This window comes from Panthera leo, chromosome D1 (assembly GCF_018350215.1).
Source record: "Panthera leo isolate Ple1 chromosome D1, P.leo_Ple1_pat1.1, whole genome shotgun sequence".
Taxonomy (NCBI): Eukaryota; Metazoa; Chordata; class Mammalia; order Carnivora; family Felidae; genus Panthera; species Panthera leo.
The window spans coordinates 109,056,253-109,082,149 of record NC_056688.1 but is presented as its reverse complement, the minus strand read 5'-3'; the positions used below and the strand labels follow the sequence as shown (position 1 = coordinate 109,082,149).

The 25,897-nt window shown below is 60.6% G+C and overlaps 4 protein-coding genes across 4 annotated transcripts; 1 reads left to right on the top strand and 3 right to left on the bottom strand.

The window, feature by feature from the left end:
* Window positions 1-265: 265 nt before the first annotated feature.
* On the bottom strand, window positions 266-4,172 carry TMEM151A (transmembrane protein 151A). The gene is made up of 2 exons (XM_042905665.1): window positions 4,000-4,172; window positions 266-1,778 (listed from the first exon to the last, which is right to left on the bottom strand). Exons 1-2 carry the CDS (start codon window positions 4,072-4,074, stop codon window positions 453-455), a joined length of 1,401 nt encoding a protein of 466 aa, XP_042761599.1. The 5' UTR covers window positions 4,075-4,172; the 3' UTR covers window positions 266-452.
* A 2,371-nt stretch (window positions 4,173-6,543) lies between these two features.
* Window positions 6,544-10,781, top strand: YIF1A (Yip1 interacting factor homolog A, membrane trafficking protein). The gene is made up of 8 exons (XM_042904865.1): window positions 6,544-6,769; window positions 7,456-7,667; window positions 7,832-7,936; window positions 8,073-8,151; window positions 9,655-9,712; window positions 9,888-10,043; window positions 10,386-10,479; window positions 10,579-10,781. The coding sequence occupies exons 1-8, from the start codon at window positions 6,739-6,741 to the stop codon at window positions 10,723-10,725; spliced, it is 882 nt and encodes a 293-aa protein (XP_042760799.1). The 5' UTR covers window positions 6,544-6,738; the 3' UTR covers window positions 10,726-10,781.
* Window positions 10,782-11,166: 385 nt separating this feature from the next.
* On the bottom strand, window positions 11,167-17,173 carry CNIH2 (cornichon family AMPA receptor auxiliary protein 2). The gene is made up of 6 exons (XM_042905190.1): window positions 17,010-17,173; window positions 13,214-13,282; window positions 12,692-12,739; window positions 12,321-12,433; window positions 12,039-12,182; window positions 11,167-11,824 (listed from the first exon to the last, which is right to left on the bottom strand). The coding sequence occupies exons 1-6, from the start codon at window positions 17,088-17,090 to the stop codon at window positions 11,797-11,799; spliced, it is 483 nt and encodes a 160-aa protein (XP_042761124.1). The 5' UTR covers window positions 17,091-17,173; the 3' UTR covers window positions 11,167-11,796.
* A 900-nt stretch (window positions 17,174-18,073) lies between these two features.
* Window positions 18,074-25,384, bottom strand: RAB1B (RAB1B, member RAS oncogene family). Its single transcript, XM_042906241.1, has 6 exons — window positions 25,271-25,384; window positions 23,545-23,617; window positions 23,194-23,289; window positions 22,986-23,081; window positions 19,633-19,764; window positions 18,074-19,537 (listed from the first exon to the last, which is right to left on the bottom strand). The coding sequence occupies exons 1-6, from the start codon at window positions 25,282-25,284 to the stop codon at window positions 19,343-19,345; spliced, it is 606 nt and encodes a 201-aa protein (XP_042762175.1). The 5' UTR covers window positions 25,285-25,384; the 3' UTR covers window positions 18,074-19,342.
* Between the last annotated feature and the right edge of the window lie 513 nt (window positions 25,385-25,897).

Genomic DNA, 25,897 nt, shown 5'->3' with positions numbered 1-25,897 from the left:
GCTTCTGGGTCGCTCGAGGGCTCCCAGTGCGGCCTCAGCCACGTAGGGCGGAGCCCAGAGGCGGCCCTGCGCCGCGTGCAACAGGTGTCCCCAGGACTCGTCCCCCATCTCGGGCTCTCTGGAAACTCGCCCCCCTGCCCTGCCCGAGAGGGCCTTAAGCCAGATCACCAGACGACAGTGCAGGGGTGGAACGTGGCCGTGGGGTGGGGGGGTGGGGGGGTGAGGGGGTGGGGGGGCGGGAGCCATGCCGGGACGGTTCAGAGACTCGACTTCGGCCGCGTGCGTCCGCTTACGCCCTCCGGTCCTTCAGTCTGTTTAAGGGCCTGGCCCCACCCCCACCCCTCGTGCGCTGGTCTGTTTTCCCTCCCGTCTTGGACAACGACCGACCGCTCGGGCGTCGGAGCCCACGGTGGGACGGCGGGGAGGAGGCCGCTCCGGGCGCCGTGCGGGTCTCAGGGCGCCCCCTGCCCGTCCCCCTGGCAGCCGCCGTCGCCGTGGACGATGAGCACCGGGAAGTAAAGGGCGTCCTCGTAACACGGTGGGCTTTCCAGGGGCTCCGTGTCCTCTGCCCGGCGCCCCAGCGGCCCCCCGCTCAGGCTCCGGAAGACCCCCGGGGTGGCCCGGCCCCCGGCTCCCAGGGAGAGCCGGCTGCGGCTGAAAGGCAGGCGGGGCCCGCTGGGCCGGGCGGGGGGCAGCGAGTTGCTGCTGAGGGAGCGCCGGCAGCGCTGGCAGCCGCGGAGGTAGGCGCCGGCGCCCATGACCACGGCCTCCGAGTAGCTGGGCACCAGCTGCCGGTTGGAGCAGATGTGCCACTCGAGCTCGGTGAAGTCCACCGTGGCCACGCGGGAGAGCGGCGGCCCGCTGGGCACGGCCCCGGGCGGGGGCGAGCCGGCGCCAAAGAGCTTCTCCACCTGGTAGTGCACGTGGGCCGTGCCGTAGGCCGCCACGACGCGCAGCGGCCAGGACAGCGTGGCCGCGGACACCAGCCAGAAGACCCAGGCGCGGGCGTACCAGGGCGGGCTGCGGGGGTCCGCGAAGACCATGAGCGACTCGCGGAAGTCCACGTCCTTCAGGTGCATGCCCTCGCGGGCCTCCAGGTAGTCGTCCAGGCCCTCGTTGGCGCTGAAGAAGCGGGCCCTCTGGGTGAGGTACGAGGCCTCGGCCTCGGCGCTGCCGAAGCTGAAGCACTTGGTGAAGCGCAGCCGCGTGGCCGCGTGGTCGGCCAGGCCCACGAGCTCCTTGGAGACGTCGCGGACGCCGTGGGCCGAGTAGTCAAACTCGCCGCGGGCCGTGCGGCTGTCCGCCCGCTCGTGGTAGACCTGCGTGGTGGTGTAGGCGTCGCCGTTCCGGTAGCGGGTGATCTGGCGGGTGCGCCGCACGTAGTGGTAGCTGGTGGCCTTCCACCAGACGCAGGGCGGCGCCTGCTGCAGCCGGCGGATCAGGGCGAGCACGGTGTTGGCGTCGGTGCGCGGCGCCTGGCACGACCGCACGTGGCAGTGCCAGCACTCGGCCAGGTAGAGGAGGTAGAGGAGGGACACGAAGGCCAGCGGGATGTATAGGTAGCCGTCAGAGCAAGGGCTGGCCGGGTAGGTGGGCGGCGGGCCCCCGGCCCCGCGGGCCAGAGCCGCCTCGGGCCCCAGGACCAGCCGCGGCACCGTGGCCAGGCGACACCAGGCCACCACGGCGCCACAGGCATGGATGAGCAGGGTGAGCAGCAGGCACTTCCAGTGCGACTCGCGGCACAGGGAGCTTCCCAGGGACTGTTTCAGGGGCCGCTGCTGCGGGGCGGAGAGAGGAGAGGCGCGGGTCAGGACGGGGCCTCGGCCTCGGCCGAGCCTGGCCCTCTGCCGAAGCCCCGCGAGGGAGGCGGGGCGACGCTCCCCACTCCACGGAGGAGGAAACCGAGGCTCCGAGGGAGCGAGCCCCCTGCTCCGTGCCTCACCCTCCTAGCTCTAACTCCGTGGAGCCACAGGGGTCCAACTCGGGCCCATCTGCCCCGAGCCTGTCCTCCACTGTGCCCCATCATCTCCGCCAAGGGCACCTAGGGACAAGACAGACCCGTCTCTGCCAAGAGAAGAAGGGACGCGACTGGCCACTGAGAAAACTGAGCGCTGGTCCCAGCTCTACCCTTAACTTGCCGTGTGGCCTTGGCCGTATTCCTGCCCTCGCTGGGCCCCGGTTCCTGGGCCTGTTGGCACGGGAGGCCAGGGCGGCAGGGGTCCTGACGGTGAAGAGCATGCGCTTTAGAGCCCCACCGCTCGGGAGGCAGTGCCGGCCCCACCACTGACCGTATGACTCGGGCAGGTCCCTCTCTGGACCTCAGTCTCCTCATCTGTAAACTGGGGCGTTTGGGAAGATCCAACGAGATCGTCCGCGTGGCGATCTCAGCACAGGGTCTGGCCACGGGAATAAATATTATTACTGTTTCCCTGAGACTCCCTCTGGTCCTTTGGTTCCAACTTGGAGACTCGGGAGAAGCTCTTAAGTGAGAAAGAGGAAGAGCTGGGAACGGAGGAGGTGTGAGTCTGGGGGGAGCAGATGGAGCACGTCCCCCGTCCTCCATCCCCCATCTGAGCCGTGACGGAGGGGGTGGAACACAGCTGCTGGGCAGCAGGGGCCACTCCCGGGCCCAGAGGGTTTGGCCTGCCCTCCCCTGCCCGCCCAGCCCCCACCTCACCTCCAGGGGGCCTGTGGACACCGAAGTGGGGAGGGGGTGGGGAAAGGAGGGGAAAAAGAAAGAGAAGGGAGAGGTGGCCTGGTGGAGACAGCAGAGGTGGAGTCAAGGGGCCACGACTCCAAACTCTGGGACCCGAGAGGAGAGGAAACGCCCCCCCCCCCTCCGCCCCGCCCAGCCCAGGGTGGCCTGTCCTACCCCACCAGTCACCCACCACAGGTACACACCGCCACCACGACCCGCAGGGCCAGTCGGATGCACGCACCCACACCTCCACACCCCCACCGTGTTTGTCACAGACCCACCAGCCACAGACGTGCGTGCTGCCCCTTCATCCCAGGCACCAGACCCTCCCCAGTGCCCGGGGCACAACCCCTCAAACCGCAACGTGGTGGCCAGGCGCACGCGCTCGCCCACGCACACAGGCACACACCCCACCCAGACCCGCCCACCACAGGACACACACGCAAATACCAATGACACACCGACGGAGGCCCGGCTACACGCCAGACCCTCACCTGACCACAGTGCGCAACCCCCAACCCCACCCCTACTGCCACCTGACACCCACCCTAGACTCCGCAGAAGAAACCCACCCGCGACGGAACACATGCACGCGTGACCACATCGCTCCAGCCAAGGCCCCCGCCGTCACCCGAGGTGTGAGGGGCGCGGACTAACATTCACACGCCCGCAGGCGCACCACAGCCGCCCAAACACACAGAGCCACTCACCACCTATCACCCCAGCACCCCACACGGGGCTCCAGGCCCCTGCGGACCCTCTCCCTGGCTAGGGCTGACGAGGGGCCACCCTGGGGGTCCCAGCCAGCAGGATGGGCCCTGTGGCCTCAGCACGGGGAGAGGGAAAAGGGGAACCGGAGGCCTCCTCCTTTCCTCTTTCCCCTCCTCCCTCCGCTCCCTCCCCCAAGTCCCGGCCACCGCTGCTGCATTGCAGGCGCCGCCCGGGCACCTCGTGAGCCGCTGGGCTGGGCCGGGGGCCTGACCCCGGGGCCTTGGGGGTGAGGGGCAGCGCTGCGGAAGGAGGGCGCGCAGGAGCCGGGCGCTGACGTCACAGGAGGGCGGGGGGCGGGAAGAAGGGGCGCCCGGGGTTGGAATCGCCCCCTCCTCCCTTTCCAGCCGCCCCACCCCGACCCCCACGCGAGCCCCTAGCCTCGCAGGGCTCCGGCTACCCTAATGACGTCATTGGCAACAGGGGTTTGGGGACTTCCCTCCTCAGCCCCTGTCCTGGGGTTGGCCCCTTCCCTTGTCCCCCTCACCCTGTTCCAGCCCCGGCTCCGGCCCCCCAACACACAGCGGCCGTACCTCCTCCCGCAGCGGCTCGCCGTCCGGGATGAACTCGGGCACCTCCCCGCTGTCTCCTCCGCCGCCCTCGGGCATGGTGTCCTGGCTGCTTGGGCGGCCCGGGCCCGGGCCCCGGGCATGATAGGGGGGGAGCGCAGAGGGCTGCGGCGCGGCCCCGAGGGCGTCCGCTCGGCTCGGCGGCCGCACAGGGAGTGCGCGGAGCTCGAGCTCGAGCGCGGTGGCGGCGGCAGCGTTGGCGGCCGCGGTGCCCGGCGCCCCGCCCTCCGCTGACCCCGCCCCCGCGGCACCCGCGGCGCCGCCGGCAGCGCCTGGCACCGGCGGGCGCTGCCTCCGCCCCCGAGAACCCCAGTCTGGCGGACCCAAGCTTGGGTTCCCCTCCCGCCGCGCTGGCGCTTGCGACCTTGGCCGAGTCCTTGCTCTCAGAGCCTGTTGCCCCTGCTGTAAAATGAGGACAGGGAATCTCGAAGATGGGTAATACCCCCCGCGGTCCCGTCTCTGAAGTGTAGGCCCAAGCCTAAGCCCACCTGGACCCCACCCCGGAAGCCTTGCGTGTAGGGGAGAAAGCGGTTACAACCCAGAAAGGTGAGATACGCCTCATTTGCTGGCCCGAGGTGCGGGCTTCACGTAGAGCAGGCAGGTTGCGCAGGCCAGGACACCCAGGGCCCCAAGCTTCGTGACCTTGGGCCTGCACTTTTCACCTCAACCTCCGTTTTCCCATCTGAGAAATGGGAGTAGAAAGGTGCACAAGCATTCATCATGACGTACAGGGGAATGGGATCTGTCCTTCATGGGAGGACACCCTCATTCCACGTGGTGGCCCCAGTGTTGTTCCCTGGCCCTCAGGGGCCTCAGCCCATCTGCCTCTGGGTCTGGACCTAGCTCTCAAGGTAGACAATCAGTTGGTGGGACACAGGGAACTGCAATGCTAGGTTGGGTTGCTTTACGACTTTTTTTTTTTTTTTTTTTTTTTTTTTTTGCAAAGGGAACTCAAAGACCATTCAGTTTAATATCCCTACCCATTTGAAGATGAGGTATTGAAATGGTCGAGAGAGTAAAGGACTGACCCAGGGCTACATTTATTTATTGATTATTTATTTATTGGGCACAGATGTGTATTGGATATCTTCTATATCCAAGTACTGCGCTTGGCACTGTGAAGACAAGGGTAGGAGTGGAGAAAGACACAGGGCCTGTCCTAATGGAATTTACATACAGGGCAAAGTGGTGTTCCCAGAGGGAGCCTAGAACTCGGCCTCCAGGTTCAACCCCCAGCCAGGTCATTCCTCTGTTCCCTTTGTCTCTCTGAGACACAAGTCAAACTGATTCTTAAAGGATAACTAGACTTTCGACAAATGGATATGAGGAGGAAGGGCATCCCAGGTGGAGGGGACTTTTGAGCAAAGACACTGCGATTAGACCACGTGGGTTGTGTTCAGACAGTAGGAGAGTAACCTGGTGTAACCAGACACTGGCTAGCTAACTAGAGGCAGATCGCAGAGGACCTGATTTTGCTCTCTAGAAAGTGGTGGCTGAAAGTGTGTGAGAGAGGCCCCTGAAGACTGTTGCCGAGGAGGGTGCGAGTGGTCAGAAACTGGGCGGAGAGGAAGGAAACCCCAGCTTCACTTTAAGATGGGCGGCAAGGGCAGCAATGACTCAGGAGTATCAGCTGCAGCTTCAGGAGGTGGATCAGCACACCTCCACCCCCTAAATCGGCTGGACCACGGGAGAGTTGACGGGCCAGGACTGGTGCAGGATCCTGTCCCAACGAACGATACCATCCAATCTCTGGGACTTCAGACCTTCTGGATTTTTCAATATTTGTAATGTACGTGTGTCTCAAGAGCCCAGACCCTCAATCAAGAGCTCAGACCCAATCTCTGGGATTTCAGACCTTCTGGAATTTTCAATATTTGTAGTGTGTACGTGTGTCTCAAGAGCAGCAGGGTCCCGGGGTCTGCAGGATAGCCGTCAGTGGCTGTGGGATATTTCAGCACCGGACAACGGACAGCACCCGCGCGGGAAGGAGGGGTGGGAGCGGGGGGAGGAGCCAGCTTCCGGGGCTCGCTTGGCCGCGCTGTCACTACCCGGCGCGGCCTCCTACTAAACACCTCGCGGGTTGCCTGGGCTCCGCTCCAGGGCTGGGGGGAGTATGGAGGACGGGAGAGGAAAGAGAGCATTGAGAGGGAGAGGCAGGAGCCCCGAGGGGTGGGACTTGATAGAACCCCACCGACCCATCCCCTCCTGGAGCACATCCGGCGAGCGAAACTTGGTACCCGGACTCCCGCCTCCTCCAGGTCTCCAACCGGTGTAGTCGTGGCAGGGCGAGCGTCAAGTGCCCCACTGCGCAGGCGCGGAAATAATTCTCAACACCCTCTTACTTTAACCCAACTATTGGCTGTTCTGGGCACAAACTAGCAAACGCAACATCCAATCCGAGAGTGCCTCGAATTGCTCCGCCTATCCTCCTCCCGGAAGTTGACTACTGCCGAATCCAATTCAGCGAGGCCGCGCCAGCAGCCAATTGGGAGAAGGGAGGGGCGAGTTGGCGCCGCCGAGGAGCCAATGGCAGGCGACGGAGGATAACGCTGCGGACATGGCGGCTGTGGTCGAAGAGCTCGCGGACGTGTCGGGCTTCTCCATAACCTCAGTCGGTGCCCAGGGTGCGGAGCTGCTGCCTTATTAGTATTCTCACCCACGAGGCGGCGCAGCGGGCCCCTGGGGAGAGCCAGCATCGCGGCCATGGCTTATCACTCGGGATACGGAGCCCACGGTGCGTGGGGCGCGGGGCGGGTGGGACGCGGCCCGACCGGCCGGAGGAGGGTCGGCGGCGCGGCCCTCTCACCCCGAGGGAGAGGGGCAGCCGTGACCGCTCCCCGGGGCGGCGGGTGTCTTTCGGGTTTCCGCCCTGCGCGACTCGGCAACGCGTCCCGGACTTCGCCCTCGGCCCAATCCCGAGATCGGGCGGTGACAGCACAGCTGGGTTGCCCATGCTAGACCAGCACAAACGGAGTCTGCCTCCCAAAACTTTCTTTACCTGTCATGACCCTGGTAGGGGCCCTCGCCGCTGCGCAGGGCCTTTGGGTACTCAGCTGTCTTCTTTCCCACTCTTGTTTATGCGGGATGCCTTCCCAGTTATCTTCTCCACCTAGTAAACTTCTACTCACTCTCCCAAGGCTCAATTCAGAGATCACTTCCCTTGAGAAGACCCCCAGGAAGTGGGCAACCACTTCCAGGTGCTGCCTTCGCTCTTTCTTTGCCTACATTTAACACCTCTGGGAAAGGGTCCTTCTTCAAAGTTCTTTCTGGATTACCTATCCCCATCCAGCATGTATTTCACTAACTGATTGCTTGGTGCCCCCGGGACCCATACAGGGCTGCGCAGTCTGGGGAGGGGGTGGTGGTTTGGGCTCATGCTTGGTATTCCTGTCACCTACTCTAGTACCTACAAACCCACAGGCTCCAAGCACAGGGCCCGGGCAGCTCCAGATCCCCCTCCCCTCTTCGATGACACAAGCGGTGGTTACTCCAGCCAGCCAGGGGGATACCCAGCCCCAGGAGCCGACGTGGCCTTCAGTGTCAACCACTTGCTTGGGGACCCCATGGCCAACGTGGCTATGGCCTATGGCAGCTCCATCGCATCCCATGGGAAGGACATGGTGCACAAGGAGGTGTGGCCTGCCCCCAGGGCAAGGGTGGCAAGATTTCTGGCCAGGGCTGGGGCATCACGGGATCCCACCTAATTGTCACAGCAGCCCTCAGGGAAGGAGCACGCCCTGGAGCACCCTGAGGTTTGGTGTGCAGCTTGCCCACAGCCTCCTCTCTCCTCTCCCAGCTGCACCGTTTTGTGTCTGTGAACAAACTCAAGTATTTTTTTGCTGTGGACACAGCCTATGTGGCCAAGAAGTTGGGGCTACTGGTCTTCCCCTACACACACCAGGTGAGCTGCCTACCAGGTGAACTGGCGGGGCCCTGTGCCTCCCTCATCCTTTCCCAGAGTTTGGCCCCCAGACCTCAACGCCCTTTCTTCTCTTCTCATCTTTTACTCCTGACCTGGCCGCCGCCGCCGCCGCCAGAACTGGGAAGTGCAGTACAGTCGCGACATGCCTCTGCCACCACGGCAAGATCTCAACGCCCCTGACCTCTATATCCCCAGTGAGTCTTTCTTTGACCTGGGCTGGGAGTTGTGGGGGGACCTGTGCCTCGAGGCACCAGTGAGAAGAGAGAGGCTCACGCGTCGATTCAGCATCTGCTTTTGGTGCTTTTGTGTGTGGCGATTGCTAGACGCCAGGTAGGCGAGAGTAGGGGGACCGGTGAGGGATTTCCTGGCTGTGCCTTCAGTGCCCTCAGGGTGTTCCCTTTGGAGACCTTCTTGCCTCTTGACTGGGACCATGTCCCTCTCCAGCCTGGAGCTCTGGGTTTAGACCTGGCCCTGCAACTTCCGGCTATGGGACCTCAGGCTGGCTACTTTTATTCTTCCGGAAACCAGGAATAACCACAGTCTCTACCACAAAGGATTGCGGTGGAGCTTCAGTGAGGTGATGTGTGCTCAGCAGGAAGCACACTTTAAATCATTACTGTCGTTGTTACTTACCCCCCAAGTCCTGCTCCAACATTTCCTCCTCTGAGGAAGTGATCACTCCCTTATGGGCTCCCATAACCGCCTGTCCACCTGGCACATGGCACGGGGTCAGGCCGCCCACGTTGTATAGCGGCTGGCAGACTCTGCATTTGACTCCTCTCTGTCCCGGGGCCTGTACAAGGCGCAGCCCGTGGTGGGTACCCTAGAGTAGGGGTGAGTGTGCCCGGGTCAGCCCTCAGAGGGGTTGCTAGGGCAGCCAGTGCTAGTGAGGGCAGCCAGTCAGCCCAGTTGCTCTGGGAGGGCCACAGGTTCTTCCATCCTTCATTCCATTTTCTCTCAGAGCCACCTGGTAAGGCGGGAACTGCCATCTCTGTTTTCCATGTTGAAGCCAAGGATCAGAGAGACTCGAATCTCTTTGACGCCACGTAGCTTATAGGTGATAGAGCTGGCTCCTGACTCCAGACCCTGTGCTCTTTGGTGGGCACATCAGTTCTGGTGCTTCAGGGGGCAGAGAACAGGGCTGAGGAGTTACAGTTGCTATGAAAGCCCAGCTCCCACTGGCTCTGAGCTTTTGTGCAAACAGCAGAGGTAAACCTGGAGCCCTCTATGTTGGCAGGATGGCCAGAGCCATAGCCAGTGCCAATGGCCAGACGTAAGAAGAAGTCATCCTCATGGCCTGGACTCCAGGGACAGCCTGAGTTGTCTTCAAGCCTGTATTTTGGTCCTATAGTCTTGTGTGAGATCAGTTTGGCCCCTGCCAGCTCATCTAGGATTAGCAATGCCCTTGGCCTGTGATGTAGTTAGAGTCACAGCAGGAAGCTGGTAAATTTCCTAGCACAGGGATAGGGAAGGAGGCAGCTTGGTGGTCCTGAGAGAAGGGTCAGGTAGCATTTACACAGGGAGAGAGAGCTGAGCAGGCAGGGTATTGGGGAGCTGACTATGGAGGCTGAGCATGAGGGGATATGCAGGGAAGGAAGTATAGGGAGAAGGTGGGGAGTGTAAATGGCCTCAAATACCCAGTTAGGGGGTTCGGATTGAGGAAAACAGGCTGACGGCATCTCTCTGGCTCTTGGCAGCAATGGCCTTCATCACCTACGTGCTGTTGGCTGGGATGGCACTGGGCATTCAGAAAAGGTCAGTGCCAAGGCCCTCCTCCGTTCCTACCAGCTTTCCCTCCTGACTGCTCTCCTCACCTCCCCAGGGGACCTGTGGCAGGTCCTAAGCCCACCCCATGTCCTCAGGCTCAACCTGCCAAACAGGATGGCTGGTGTCTGAACTCACCCCCACCCCCACCCCCTCGTGGCCACAGGTTCTCCCCAGAAGTGCTGGGCCTGTGTGCAAGCACGGCGCTGGTGTGGGTCGTGATGGAGGTGCTAGCCCTGCTCCTGGGCGTCTACCTGGCCACCGTGCGCAGTGACCTGAGCACCTTCCACCTGCTAGCCTACAGCGGCTACAAATATGTGGGGTGAGTACCCCTGCACTCTTTCGCACTCGTCTCGGGAACTGTGTACCGTTGTTAGATCAAGAATGTATGGAGAGCCGCTCCGGGAACACAGGGGAGAAGGGCCTTGAGCTGGGGTCGTGAAGGAGGTCTCAGATCCAGGTGCTAGGGCTAAGTCCTAGGCCTGCCAGATTCATTTTGAGTCTAGGATCCTGTGGGGACAGATTGGAGATAAAGGGCCCCAGCGGTGGTGGTCAGGGTCTAGGCTGGGTGGTGGGGCCGGTCTCAGGCCTGGATCGTTGGAAGGTCTCCAACATCTTCTTTCTCCTCTCCCCCCACCCCTCCCAACACCCCACACCCCTGCAGGATGATCCTCAGTGTGCTCACAGGGCTGCTTTTCGGCAGCGATGGCTACTATGTGGCACTGGCCTGGACTTCGTCTTCACTCATGTACTTCATCGTGAGTCTGGGGCTGCCCCTCCCGCCTCTTCCCCCGGGGTTGGAGCTGGGGCCGAGCCTCCCCATCCTGGCACAGCTTCAGCTCTCTCCTTTCTTCTAGGTGCGCTCTTTGCGAACAGCAGCCCTGGGCCCCGACACTATGGGGGGCCCAGCTCCCCGGCAGCGTCTCCAGCTCTACCTGACTCTGGGAGCTGCAGCCTTCCAGCCCCTCATCATATACTGGCTGACCTTCCACCTGATCCGGTGACCTTTGGCTCCCACTGGCACTGATTTTTCCATATATTGAAGATTTGATTTCCTTGATTGTATTTGACCCTTGTTCCTGGGGCCTGAGGTGGTGGTGGTGGTGGGAGGGGGGGTGGTCTCCATTGCCCAGGGTTTATCGGGCTCTAGGGACCCAGGGGAGGGCTTCCTGGAGTTGGTGGTCTTGCTACTGCTTTGAAAGGCAGATGGAAGGGTTTTAGCAGCAATAGCTGTTTGGCTGTGACCAGGAAAGCGAGGACAGAAGGGAGCAGCTGCCAAGGAGACCTCGAAGGCCTCTCTGATCCATCTGAGGGGGTCCCTGGAGGGTTCGATGGGCCAGTGGTTTGAGCCTCTGTCCTGAGGATTTAGCTCAGGGCTGTCCCCTATAAGTCCCTTTGCCCCCATGTCCTCTTCAAGCCTTTCAGGAGCAGAACTGGGGCCCACGTGTTTGCAGTAGTTTATTCATATTTTGTCACAAATGGCCGGGGAGGGGGTGCCGGACTCCTCCAGGCAACATAGAAAATAGGTCCAAGAGACAGGACAGGCTGGGGTTGGGGCAAGTGGGAATGGGGAAGGGGGAGATCTGGAGAGAGAGCCTGGGGGAGGGGAGAGGGCAGACTAGGGGTGGGGCTGCCCCCCTGCTGAGCCTGCTCATTCCCGGTGTGGGTACCCCCCCACCTGCAGGGGGAGCCTCAGGGTGGGGGTGGAGGGGGGTGGCCTAGAACTTCCAGGGTCAAGCCCTGCCCCTTGGCAGGGCCCGTGTCCCCCCCCCCCCCCCCACCGAAGTGGACAAGGCTGGAGGTTCCACCCCTTCCAAGACTGACTGCCATGCCTACAGGCTGGCAGAGGAGCCCCTGCCCCTATTTAGAGCTCTGCCCAGCCCTAGTCCAAGGGGAGGGGGCTCTGAAGGCGGGAGGTCCCCGCAGCAGCAGTTTGGGGGGGGGCGTGGAGAGGAGGCTGGGGGCACCAGTGCCCCCTCCCTCCCCGGGACTGAGGCCTCTGCGGCCGAGGGGCAGGGCTGGGGGTGCACAGGCGTCCGGTCCATTCTGGGCTTGCTCCCTGGCCGGCTTCCCCCTTAGAAACTCACCAACGTATAAACCATACTGTGGGGAGATGAGGCAATGAGCCAAGTCCTGAGTAGGCCCAGCTACTGGCCACCCCCCCCCCCCCCCCCCCCGGCCACCATACCCTGGGTTGCCCTCAGTCCTCAAGGGAAAAAGGCAGAAACTTGGGGCCCAACCACTCCTAGGATTGGAAGCATGGGACCTAGAGCATCCCTTCCCTGACTTCTGACTGCCATGAGCAGGGCCTCCTCACCTGTACAGGTAATAGAAGAAGGAGAGCAGGTAGAAGGCGAGTTTGCACCAGGACTCCTTCTGGCAGTAGTTGAGGATGTCAGCATTCATGATGGAGACCGCATCATACATGACCTCGGAGCCATCCGCAGGACGATGGAAGTACCTGGGGTGAAGGAGGGGCCTGAGCGCCCACCATCAAAGCGTCCACCCCCATCTTGCCCCTGCTTCTCCGCCTCACTCCCCCACGCCCCACCAGGACAGTTTCCAGAGGTGGGAGAGAGGGGGATGTTGAGGTCCTCACCTCCAGAGGTGGTAGAAGAGGAGGGGGATGTTGAGGCCCAGGGTCACCCACTCTGCTGCACACAGAAACATCAGACAGAAGAGGCCGTGGATGGAGTATTCTGGGACCACCAGCTGGGGAGGGAGGATGAGAGGTCAGCTGCCCGGTGCCAGAACAGACCCCAGCTTCAAGGGCACAGAGGGGAGCTGGGATTCGGCAGGTGCCCCCTCCCCCACCGTGACCTCGGGATTAAACGGGTCTCTAGCCTCCCACTCCCTCCCGGTGGCAGAGCTGACCAAGCAGGTCCCAGAGGGGTAAGGCCCTGGTGCGGGTCACAGGAGAGTAGGGCTGAGCTGGGCTAGAAGCCTCCTGCTACCAGCCCTGACACTGACCTTCCTCAGGAGGCAGCAGATGCGTTCGATGTTTTTTAAACGCTCGCGCTGTAGGGGGAGGAAAAGGCCGCCATGGGGGAGGCGGAGGAGCGGGCAATAGGGGCGTCCCCCCCCGCCCGGGGCGCCCCCACCACCGCCGCCGCCGCCGCCGTCCCTACGTCCCCACGTCCCCACGTCCCCGGCCGACCTGCACGTGGCCGCCAGGGGGCGCCAGAGCAGCTTGCGGCAGGGCAGCAGCCGCGCCGTCCCCATGGCAACCGTCGCCATGGAGGGACCTTCACCCGCGTCTCCACGGCAACGGCCCAGAGCCTGGCAACGGCCGCTCCGCCAGGAGGAACCCGAGCCCTGAGCCCGCGCCAGGTGTTTGCTGGGGGCGGGGACAGACAGGAAGGGGCACAGCCGCCGGTCCCCCCCCCCCCCCAACACCCCCTTCTTCCCGTTCCCCACCCACCCCCCTTCGCCTGCGACAGATGGAAAGACAGACGGACGGACACACCTCAGCACAGCACATGTATCACTTACTGCCCGCGCTGGGTTCCCCTGATCGATGGGGTTCTTGAAGTCGGTCCGCAGCTCGTCAAAGGCTATGATCTGGGAGAGGGGCGTGTGCCCGTCAGGGCGGGGGCAACAGTTTATGAGTTCCCCCATCCACCCTTCTGTGGGATAGGAATTCACACATGGGGACTGGACCAGATGGAAGCTTGCTGCACAGGTGGAGAAACTGAGGTTGAGGGAAGGGCAGGGCCTGGCTCAAGGTCACACAACAGTCTGGAACAAGTCCTAGTGTGCTAATGCCCAAGTCAAGCCATGTTCACGATGCCTCCACCCAAAACATTCCAAGAGATGGTGTCTTAATCTGCCCTGTGCTGACCACTGGGGCCCCAGAAGCCTGGGACACAGCCCTTGCTTGAGAGGACCTCATATGCTTGGGAGGACTGTGAACTATATTCCAGGGTGATCAGGACTACTGGGGTGCTTGGTCCAGCGTTAGAAGCGATGGGGGGGTGGGGCGGTCAGACTGGACTCGGAGTGGGTGTTCGGTGAACAAATGGGGGAAGGGAGTCCAAACATCAGGAACAGCAGGTACAAAGGCAGAAGGTTGAGAGACTAAGGAACATTCAGGAAGCTGCAGATTTCATGGGGCCAGAGTGAAAAGAGGGAAGGAAGATGGGAACGTGAGAGATGGGCTGCAGATGCTGTAAGCTCAGACCAGATGTTTGGACTTTAATTCTAAAAGTAATGGGAGCCATTGAGGGGTGTAAAGCAGCAGAGTAGGGTGGTCAGGCTAATGTTTTAGGATAGATGAAGCAGGAGGTACACATTGGCTAACAGTCCCAGCCAAGACATACATGATGCCTACTCTATGCCAGCAGCTTTATGTTTACTAACTCATTGAATGCTTGCAACAACCTGATGACGTAGGTACTGCTATATCCATTTTGCAGATAAAGAAACTGAGACTGGTTAAGTGACTTGTCCAAGGCTACACGTAGCTAGTCAGCGGTAAGAATGGATTCTAACCCAGACTCCAGAGTTAAAATTCTTAACTGCTTAGGCCAGGCCAGAGAACTGTTGGGGGTGGGTGGGGGGAGGACTCACATTGATAGTGATCTGAGTGAGGAGAATGGCAGTGAGGGTGGAGAGGTGTGGACGGATTCCAGAGCTATTTAGAAGCCAGACTCCAGAGGGCTTGAATGGCAGCAGAGTGGAGGCAGAGGGGCCCAAGTTGCCTTTGGGTGTTCGGGCATCTGGTAGATGGCAGTGTCCTCATTGGGATGGGGAACTCTTGGGAGGAACAGGTATTTGAGGGGATGATGGGACAGACCTGGGTGGGGGGTGGGGGGGTGCAGCTAGCATGGGAAGAGGTCTGGAAGAAAAGCCTTCTGAGATCCCCTCCTCTCAGCACCAGCCCTAGGACGAGGCACGCACAGGGCCCACACCCCCAAGCATCTCAGACCCCAGACGGCTTGGAGGGAGAGAACATGGGCTTCCTGGAGGGAGCTGGGCCATCTGGAGCAGCACCCCTCTCCCCATGAACTCTGGGCAGCCACCTGCCCGCCAGACACAGCAACAGGGTCCAGCAGGGAGCGGAAGGGTGCCGTCTGTCTGCCCCAGAGCTGGCACCACCGGCAGGCAGCGGGTGTCATGCCTCCCACCCCCCAGGCTGCCTGGCGCTGACTCAGCCCCCTGGAACAAACAATCCCCCACGATGACAGCTGACACACGTCAGTCACCATCAGGGATGCCTAGCAACCAGTGGGGACTGGGTCAGGGTCTGGGGTGGGATCTGGGGTCCTGCCCTGGAAGTTTCTAGTTCTTACCAATTTGGATTCAGGACCACACCTCCTATGCCCATCCCCCAACTCCCTTAGTAGGACATGTTCTGGGCACTATGATGTATATACAACAAACCCATTTTGCCCACAATGAATGCCCACAAGACTCGGCATGGGTGACTTGCTAAGACCACCCAACTAAATAGTTAAGTGAACACAGTGCTTGACACATAATAGGTGCTCAATAAATATTTGTCGAGCCCTTTCCCCCAGCCTAGGAGCCCCACAAGGGCAAAGCCTGAGTCTTATTCATCCTTGACTCCCCCACAGCTACCTAGAGCCTGGTGGTCTCAGCGCTTCCTATTGACACAGGTGTGTGGAATGGAGGGCTGCTCCGAGGATAGGGACCACCAGAGGGTCTGCGGGAGGCCTCTGGGTGGGCAGGGGTGTGGAAAGGGGCTTCTTGAATTCCAGGAAACTTTCTCCCAGGAGCTGTTTGGCTCTGTGTTCCCAGCCTGCGGCCCTCAATTTCTTCCAATCTACAGGACCCCAGCCCTCCTGTCCCCAGACCACACATAGGATTGTCCACTGCCCTGGGATGAGATAGGAGAGATCGAGATGGAAAGGGGGGGGCGGTATGGAGGCAGAGAAAGAGGAAGATAAGAAAAAGCAACTAAGAGACCCACAGAATGAGAGAGAGAGAGAGAGGCACAAAGCCAGGCTTAAGGCTGGAGATGGGGGGTGGTGCATGTTGTAAAGTGCCTGTGGGGCCTCACTCCTCACACAGGAAGGGTGCAGAGTCCACGGAATCCTGATGCCAAGGAGACAGGCAGCTGCAGGGCAAGGGGGATTGTGAAGGGAGAGCTTGGTCAAGGGCCAGGGAGGATCCGGGGCCAGGCAGCAGGTCCCAGGAAAAGAGAGAGGAAGTGGGGAGACCGGGAAGGAAGCAGGTGAGGTGATGAGGAGGAAGCGATAGGAAGGAAAGAAGGGGATACGGGGGGGAGAGACTGGAGAGGGTGAGGGAATCCCCCTAGAGAGGATGGAGATCGGGAAGATAGGTCTTGGTCATGGGAGCAGAGGATGCCGAGATGGACAGGCCAGCGCTGACCGAGACGGGCAGTCCTCATTGAGGGGATCGGGGTGGGGGCCAAAACCTCCGAGGACTGGAGGAGGGAGGGTGGTCAAGGGCCCCAAACAATGAGCTGGAGACTGAGTGATAGTTCTTGGTGACAGGAAGGGAGCCAGGCAGAGAGGGCTGCTGAGGAGAGGGCCCCAGACAGAATGAGGGAGAGGGACTCTCTCTAAGGGGAGGTGATTAGGATAAAGGATGAGAAATGGACATTCTGAAAGATCAGGTGTGAAGCCACACCAGAGTGAGAGACAGACCAAAGGGGACACACTAGACAAAGGGGAAAGTGGGCAGGAAGAGGAGGGGAAAAGGAGAAGTGGGGAGGAAACCTGCTGAGAGGAAGCCGGTAAAGGAGGGGGTAGGGAAGCCCGAGGGGAGCTGGTGGTGGGGACTAGGTCTCTGGGGCCGCTTAGAGCCAACCGCAGCTGGGTCAGGGAGGTGAGTGAGAGGGAAAGGGTTAACAGGCTCTGCGATCTGTGGGTCCTGTAAACAGATGCAGTTGCCATGGCAACCGGCTCCATCACTCCTGGCTGGAAAAACCCACAAAGGGGGGGCAAGCAGACAGACAAACTGCCCGACAGACAAACGGGGGCGACTGGATTCGGGGGTAGGAGAGAAGGGAGCAAGAATCGCGGAATCCTGCCCCACTCCCCAAGACGGCGTGGGGCAGGGGAAGGGGGTCAGAGACCAACTGACATACCCACAGACAGGCGGGGGCGGCGGAGGAAGGGGGCTCCGGGAAGGAAGCCGACGACGGGAGGGGGTGTTGATGGGGGCGAACAGAAGCCGACCAAAGGGGGATAGAGGAGAGGAGGCTCCAAGTTTCCCCAGGCCCTGAGCCCATCCTCCCGGACCCTCCCGCTCTGTGCGCCCCCGGCCCCCCACCCCGCCCCCAGCCCCAGCCCGGCCTTACGTGCCAGATGACAAAGAAGATGAGGGAGGCGCACAGCACCAGGGTGAGCATGTAGCAGAACGCGGCGAAGGTGAACGCCATGGCCCCCGCGCCGGGCGACGGCCCGGGGGGCGCCAGCGCGGGGCCCGGGCGCAAGGGGACGCCCCCCGGTCCGCGTTTAGGGCCGGCCGGGCATGGCCCGCAGGCCTTGGGGGACGCGGGCGGCGCGGCCGGGGCCGGGGCCGCGGGGCCGTGGGGCGCGCGGGGCGCGGGCCGGTGGGCTCTGGGGGCGCGTCCGCTGCCGGCTGCCCGGGCCCCGATCGCTCATCCTGCGATCCCTCGCCCGCGGCTCCCTCGCTCTCCAGCCCGCGAAGCCGGCGGGGCGGAGCCGGGGGCGGGGCCGCCGTGCTAGCGGCCTCGGGCGGGGCTGGGTCTCCGCGCGCCCCTCCGCTTGCACAGCCCGGCCCGGGAGCCACCTCCCCGCCCCAACCTCAGGGACACGTAGGCAGGGACGCACATCTCTGGCAAGTGCCCGCCCCCGCCCCCCGCGTCACACAACGAGCTCGGTCCACTCGGACGAGCACACACACACACACACACCCCTACCCTCACATACGTGTTTTGTACTTTGGCCGGGAGGCCAGGCTAAGAGGTCTTAAAGTGGGAGGAACTTGGCACTATGGGGGTGGGGGGTGGGGGGGGACACCTGGCTTGAATCCAGGGCAAAGCTGGGAGACGGGCTGAAGGAGATGCGGGCCAGGCATGATGGGGCACATCTGCGGCCCAACCTCACAGCATGGATGGCTGTGCGCCTGTGTGGGTGTTGGCGGCGGCTCACCAGGTACTCGCCGATGTCCGCCTGCCTCCCTTGCAGCCGGAACCGTGCTGGGCCCGTAGGGACACACCACAGAAGCAAAAGCAGGCAGCCCTCCTGGCTTTAGGAAGTGGGTCAAGGGCTTTCAATAGCAACCCTAGGACACACAGCCCAAGCCAGGACCCTGTACTGCCAGCCAAGCCCAGGGCCCCAGCTCCATTTCCCCACCCCAAGACAGCTCCCGCCACAGACCACACTCAACCACCACAACTTCCTTGCAAAAACCCTCGGCTCACCGGAGGGCCAGTGGAAATTTATTTATTTTTTGTCCTTTCTGTCTTTCCCCAAGTGGCTTTTCCTTGCAAAATGCCTGACATGACACCAGAGGGGAACCTGGGAGTGGGGGGCACCCCAGGGACTTAAATACAAGCTGGAGGGCAGGGCACAGATGGGACAGGCGAGAGACAGCACAAGGGACATGGCTTCTCAGGTAGAGACCAAAGGTTTGTTTTTCTGCAGGAAGAAGCTGTGCCAGAGGGCAGGGGGCTAGGATCCCGGGGGGGGGGGGGGGGGGGGGGGGAGGGGGAGGCCCTCAACCCTGGGTTTGCACCCACATTCCCCAGAGGAGAAGCAGCACCAGGGTATGAGGACCTGCCCTCATAGGTTTCCAAGAACAGAAGGGGGAGAATAAGCCAGATGTGCTGCCTCAGGGACAGGGAGGTGCTGGCAGAGTGAGGGTTAAGGCTGGCGCCCGGCCTCTGGCACAGTGGGCCTTCCGCCTCTGCCTGCCTTGGGGACAAAGGGGCACGGTGGGCAGGCAGCACATGGGCCTGGCTCTGGCAGGGCAGGGGGTGGCAGGAGCAGGCTCCCTCTGGGCTCAAGACACAGGCCCAGCATGGCTGCCCGCCCACCTGCTCTAGATGTGCTCAGACCCCACCGCAGCTGGACGGCTCGAGCTGTGAAGTGTGGAAGGGGCGGGGAGGGGAGGCAGGGAGGAAAGGGTGGGCTTCTGGGCCCCTGTGGCCCCCATGCCCTTCCTGAGGTCCAGCCCAGGGCCCTGGATCCTGGGTCCTGGATCCCCTGGTCCCATTCCTGGCCCTGGGTGCTGACTGCTGACAGGGACTGCAGCGGCCAGGGAGGCTCTCAGCTCTTGGGGAAGGGGGGTGGGGGGTGGGGTGGGAAGGAAAAAGGGTAAGGAGAGAAACCCACTGCAGCATACATGGGGGGCAAGGGAGGGGAACAGAGGAGCCCTCATCCCAAAGAAAGGTGTGTGGTGGGGTACCTTTTAAAGTTACCTAGAGGCAGCAGCAGAGCAAGCCCACATCCCCACCCCAGCCAAAGGTCCTGGGTGTCCTCCCTTGGGGGCCTTGACAAAACCGGGGCTCAGGGCAGCAGGCAGATGGGCCAGAGGGAGATGGGGAGCCCAGGACACCCCAAAGCCACAGACTCAAATGCCCCAGGACAGGGAGGCACCTCCTGTCCCCTCCAGGGGCATCATCTGGAGAAGGTGCCCCCTCCTGTCCCACCCCATGTGCCCCTCCTAGCAACAGCCACCACCAGCCGGCTTCACGGGGGTGCTGTCAATCTTGAGGTTGGGCCGCTCACCCCCTGAGGCTGCCCCAGGCCCCATCCGCTTTTTGATCTCAGCAGCCATGGTCATGAATGCCTGCTCGACATTGGTAGCGTTCTTGGCACTCGTCTCCAGGAAGGGGATGCCCAGAGAGTCTGCAAACTCCTGACAAGGGGAGGAGAGAGAAGAGGAGGGGAAGGAGGGGTGAGAGGCAGCAGACACCAGCCCATCCTGGGCGGCCTGACCCGGGCCCCGCTCACCTTGGCTGTGGTGTTATCCACCACTTTCTTGGTGGTGAGGTCGCTCTTGTTGCCCACCAGGAGCTTATTGACGTTCTCACTGGCATAGCGGTCAATTTCCTGTAGCCACTGCTTCACATTGGCGTAGGATTCCTAGAGGAGCCAGAATCAGAAGTTATTTTGCTCTCAACTCCCATCCCTACCCAAGGCCAGGAGAACCAGGGCTGTTAAAGGGGGCTTCCCTGGGCTCCTGAGAGAGGCAGGAGCCCTGAGAGCTCAGGGAACCAGACAGAAGCAGCTTTCTCCTCCAGGTTTAGGGGTCCTCTCTGATGCCCTCCGTCTGAGACCCCCAAAGCCAAGCCTGGCACCAGCTATCTGCTAACAGCCCCAGTACATAAAACAGCCCAGGCCTAAGGGCCAGCCAGCTCTGCTTCATGCTGTTTGGTCTCTCCCTGAGACACAGAAAAGGTTGAAAACACGCAGGGAGCAAATAACAAAAGAGAGACCAGAAAGGAGACAGAAACGGAGGGGAACAGGTTAGCAAAGTTCCCATGGTGGCCTTAAAATCCCTGTAAGGTCTGAAGTCTTACAGCCCAATGGTAGGTGGAGGGTCCTCGCAGAGGAGACCCTGGCCTATTGAGAGAGACACATAGCCGGGAACAAGGCCAGACATGCATTCTGCTTCTGGCACCAATAGCCTCCTCACTCAGACCAGCCCTCCCAACAGCTGGCCACTCCCTTCCCCCTACCCCTGGCTCATACACAAAGACAGATCTTTCAGGAACATGTGTGAGCTAGAGCCACTTTCCCCTCTTAGGAATCAGAACGTGGGGGGCTATCCCACTGGATTCGAACTTACACCTCCTGCATGTCCTAGGCTGGGGCCCTGTGGACAAGGATGGGACACATACCTAGGTCCTACCCTAAGGCACTCAGGAGACAGTGGAGGACTAGAGCAGGACACACACGATGGCAAGACAGGGTGAGGAGCGCTGTAGGGATGGAAGGCAGGAGCCGCTGCAGCCCTAGGACTGCTTCTGCCCAGAGACTGCAGCTGACCTACGCCCGAAGGTACAAACTGGCCTTGTGTGGAAGCAAGTGGAGGAATGGGAAAGGTGCGAGGGGAGGAGATGACACACACCAGGTCAAGGAATGGGGTAGGGGGGTGAGGGGGCGCAGTGCCTTTGGAGAGCAGGGGGAAGCTGAAGGTTGCTGGCTACAGGCCCTGGGCACAGAAGGAAGGGGAAAGGAGGCAGGCCAGAAGATGGAAGGTCTTAGCTTGGCTGAATCTAGACAACCAGGAGCCCACGAGAGTTTTCTCAGGAAGGGAGCAGCAGAAGCACACCTGTGTTCTGGGAGGACAGTCCAGGTAGGAGTGTAGAGGCCAGTTCAGCCTGGTGAGAAGATGGAGACCAACTGGGAGGTGGCTGGAATGTTCTAGGGAAGAAATGTGCGCCCTGAGCCAAGGAGTGAGGCAAGGAAGAGTGCAGGATTCAGAGTCAAGACCATCCTGGGTTAAGTCCCCAGCTCTGCCAAATATTTACTGTGAGACCCTAGATTTGTCACCTGACCCCTCTGAGCTTCAACTTCCTCACTTCTACAAAACAGTATCTCCCGATGGGGCTGTTGTGAACATGAGATAATGAATGCAGGCCTGTCTCATGACAAGTGCTTAATGAGCAGGAGCTGCTATTATCCTCATCACTGCTATTATTACAAGGGAATAGACCTGAGAAAGAAGACAGAGAAGAGAACTGGGGGAGGGAAGAGTTTTCTGGTCAGACCAACAGGCACTCTGTTACAAAGATGGGGTTGTGGGAGATAGCATGGGGAGAGACAGTGAGGGCAGTGCTGGATACACTGAGTTCTGAAGATGATCCGGAGCTGAGAGGCTGGCTAGGGGAAGGGAAGGGCTGGCTTGGAAGCCAAGAACCCTGGTTCAAACACTGGCTTTGCCCTTTCTGGCTATGAGACCATGGGCAAGTTACCTAACACCTCCCTAAGCGTATCTCAGCCAGAAAACAGGGACCCCAGCACTCAGTTCACTGGACAAACTGCCAGCAAGGTAGAACACAGAAGAAAAGACTCACAGTGATAGCTGTTTGCACAGGACTCACAGAACATAAGACAGGAACCAAACCACAAAGCGGCCAGACCCATGCAGGGAGAGTCAAGAAACACAAGATGAGGATGGGGGCAGGAGGTGGTAGTACAGAGCAAACCTGTAAAAATTCACTCAAAAGAGAATCTAATGCAGCAAAAGGTAGGAGAGCTGGAGATGGTAAACTTTCCAAGGAGAGGGAAGAGAATGAAGGTAAAAGCCATGAAAGGTCAATCAGGGCAAGAACTGAAATGAGGTCATGGGACTTGGCAGCTAGAGGTCCTTGGCGACCTCTGTCCGAGTAGAGCACAGTTCACCCACAGCCTGTTGTCCAAAAGACATCATGAGTTCCCAGCGAGCCCAAGGGCCCAGCTGCCCTTCAGAGCGGGAACTCCTCCAGGCCCAGGGCTGATAGAAGCATCTCCATGTGCCCAGGACCAGGCCCCCCACTAAGCAACAAGGTTTAGTTGAAAAAACAAAGGCGGCAGAATCAGGTTTTCTGTCTGTCACTTAATGAACTGCGTGGCCCCAGGCAAGTCTCCTCACCATTCTGACCCGTTTCCTCATCTGTAAAGTGGGAACCTAATGGAGACCTCTTTAGAGTGTCACGAGGCTGTGGCAGGTTCTCTAAAAACTATAAGGTATGGTGGGACTGTTTCAGGTTCTAATGCCACCACTGCTGCCAGTGACACATGACTAATGCTGCCACAGCAGACACTGGGCTTCTACCTTGGCTCACAACGCGCCCCGAGTGCAGGGCTCCCCCACCTCCTTGTCTAAAGCCCTCCAATCGCTTCTCCACAGGATCTTCACACAGGAAGCCATGGGCCCAGCAAGGCAGCTAATCAGCTGACTAAACCCCTACAAAACACAGGTGCCCCGATTCTAGAATAAGGTGGCAAGTTTGGCCAAGAGTTGTGAGGCCTGGTTCTGCAACACCCTGCAGCAGGGCCTCAGGAGGATGCACTTCTGCGGCTGCTTCCCTCCTTGTGAAATGAGTCCGAGTACAGTCTCCTTTCCAGGCAGCATCCGGAAGAGAGGATGGGAAGAGTAAAAAGAAACAAGAACCAAAGACCTGGGGCACCTGACTGGTTCAGTCAGAACGTGCAACTGTTGATCTTGGGGTTGTGAATTTGACCCTCAAATTGGGTATGGAGATTACTTAAAAAAATAAGATCTTTGGGGAAAAAAAAGAAAAAAAAAAAAAAAAAAAAAGAACAAAGATCCAAAACTGAGGAGGCAAAGCCGAGAATGTGGCCCCAGGAGTACCTACCTGGTCGGTGACATCGTACACCACAATGATGCCATGAGCCCCCCGGTAGTAGCTGGAAGTGATGGTCCGGAACCGCTCCTGACCAGCTGTGTCCCACTGTAAGAAAGTAGGAGAGAAGGGAAGGACAGGTCAGCTCCGGGCTATGGGCCGAGAACCCCGTCCCAAGGCGGCTGCCCCTGCACCAGGGACTGGGAAGAGCAACACTCACGATCTGAAGTTTGATGGTTTTGCCATCCAGCTCAATGGTTCGGATCTTGAAGTCCACCCCGATAGTGCTGATGTAGCTCTCTGTGTATGTGTCATCCTGGAAAAGCGGGGACCAGTGAAATGGCCTGGGTGAACAGGGCCAGGGCCCATCTGGAAAACCTCCCTCCAGGTCTCTGCCCCCAGCTGAGCTTGTAACTGCCACGCCCCCACTCTCAGCACCCCAACCTGCCAGCCCTGTGTCTTTCATCCTTGGGGTCTAAGGTCTTGCAACTACTGGGCTCTGGGCTGACCCCTCTCCCTCCTGCCACCAGCCAGGACCCCAGATGGACGGTATGGGAGGCTTCTTACTCACAGCAAACCGCAGAAGCAGGCATGACTTGCCCACGCCCGAATCACCAATCAGAAGCAGCTTAAACAGGTAGTCACTGGCAAGAAAGGATGGGAAGACGTGAAGGAAGGCAAAGAGCCCACCCGCCCCGCCATCCTGCAATCACAACTACGACACTCTCCCATGCCGTGAGGCTTGCCTTGGTTTAGAGTATTAAGGTGCTCACAAGATCCTTCCACAAGTCCTGGGCAGGGGAGGGCGGACCACCGCCCATATTACAGCTGGCCCAAAGGACTGTCCAAATTCCCACCTTACAGGGAAGGAAACTGAGGCACGGAGAGAAACATGGCTTGCCAAGGATCACAGTCATTAGGGGGAAAAGCTGGACATCGTATCCTGACTCCCGACAGACTCCATGGTCTCGCGGCCAGTGGGGACCATCTAGGGAATCCCCCACACTTCCCTGGGGCCCACCTGGCTTGGCAGGGAAGGCCCCAGAAGTGGAAGCTAGGGCCCAGCCTAGAGCTTAAGTGAACCTCTATGTAAGGAGCCTGGTAAGAAGAGGTGGTCAACACGTAGCAACGAGAGCAGTTAAAACGCGCTGAGTTCCTAAGTGTGCCTGGCCCTGGGCGAAACACTTCAGACACATCATCTCGTTTAAGCCTCACAACAGCCCTGTGAAGCGGACGGTGTTATTCCCAACCAATGAGGAAACCAGAGGTCAGAAGAGGGAAGTGGGACTTGCCCTAAGTTACACAGCTGTTAACTTTAAGACTGGAAACCAGGTTCAGACTCCAAAGTCTCTGAGAGCCTGCTGGTTCCCTTCTGTGTCCCTGATAAGCCAGCTCAGAGCTTCACCCTTCCCCAAGGAAATCTGAGGCCTGGATCTGGAGGAGAAAAAGGAAGTGGCGGAAGAGGAAGAAGGTAACTGACACTTGGGGAAATCTGTCAATGAGAAGTCCGGGACAGAGATGTGGGCCACCTACCCGCAGGGGGAGTGACCAAGAAGTGAGGAGAGTCTGAGGTACAGAGAATCCCACTGGAAGGGAGAAACAAATGCCACATTCATCTAAACTTCACCGGCAGCGTGACGGGGAAGGGAAGGGGTGTGACGATGGCGCTGGGGGCCTGCGCCAAGGTGAGGAGAGGGCGGGAAGGGACTGGCCTCCAGGAGCGGCAGGACAGCTAGACCCAGGCAAGGGGCAAAGCGGCGGTCCCGGAGGGGAGGACCCACGGGAGAGCGACCCAGCGCGGTGCCTCGAGGCTTCCCGCGCCTGACCAGCCCCTGAAACAGGATTCCGGGAGAACGGGAAGAACAGAAAGGCTGACTGTCTGACCTAAAGGGCGCCCGAGTCTGGACCCGCTCCAAAACGCCGGGACAGTCGTCAGCACCCAGACCGCCACTCTCTCAAGCAGCAGGTGGGGAAACTGAGGCCGGGAGAGACCGAGGCTGCAGGGTCACCTGACCGATAAGGCCTGGTAGGGGCCGGTGCTTCGGACTCCAAGTAGTGCCCCTCGGGGTCGCAGTGTCTGGGCGCCGGGTGCAAGAACTCGGGGTGCCGAGCCGGGGTCCGGGGGCCCCCGGGGGGAGGGGCAGGACCCGGATGTGGGGGGGGGGGGGTCAGCGGAAGAGGGACCCGGATGTGGGGGCGCCGCGCAGTCCTGACCCAGGCCGGACAACCCCGGTAAGCGTACAGCCCCGTACTCGGGATCGAGGCTGCGCCGGACGGCGCGGGCGGGGCTCACTCACTATTCGGGGTTCATGGCGGCGGCGGTGGCCCGCTCGGTCGCTCCCAGTCAGCTCTGCTCCGCCTCCCGTTCCAAGATGGTGGCCGCTCCGCCCCAGAGGCCCCGCCCGCGACGCGCAGGCGCAAACATTCCCGACTTGGGTCTTGCTGCGTTGCTTCTCGGAACTTGTAGTCTCCTTGCTTTTCCCAACTCACCCCCGCTGCGCAGGCGTAAACCCGAGGTTGTGTCTCCTAGCTCACGCCCCATCATCGCCGCGCGATGCCTTCTGGGGCTTGTAGTTCGTTCCCCGTAGCCGTCACTGGGCTTGATGAAAGCGCCCAGGAGCCTGACTGTGTCCCCACCAGGAAAGCTCAATTTAGGGCTGGGGTTGACACGTTTCGTGTCTGCCTGGCAGAGGTGGTCATCCCTACCCTCTCAGCTCCCGGAGCTGTTAGCATTAGAAGTTCATTTATTTGGGGTTCTTGGTGTGCTGGTACTGTTAATTCAGATGCAGCCCCGGGAGGGTGTCGTCACCCACATTTTATAGATGGAAAAGTCGACTCTCGGTAATTCGCTCAAGGTGAAACAGCCTTGTAAGGGGAAGAGTTCAAAGACCGCTGTCCCTAGAACCTCAGAGATGAAGGTTGTT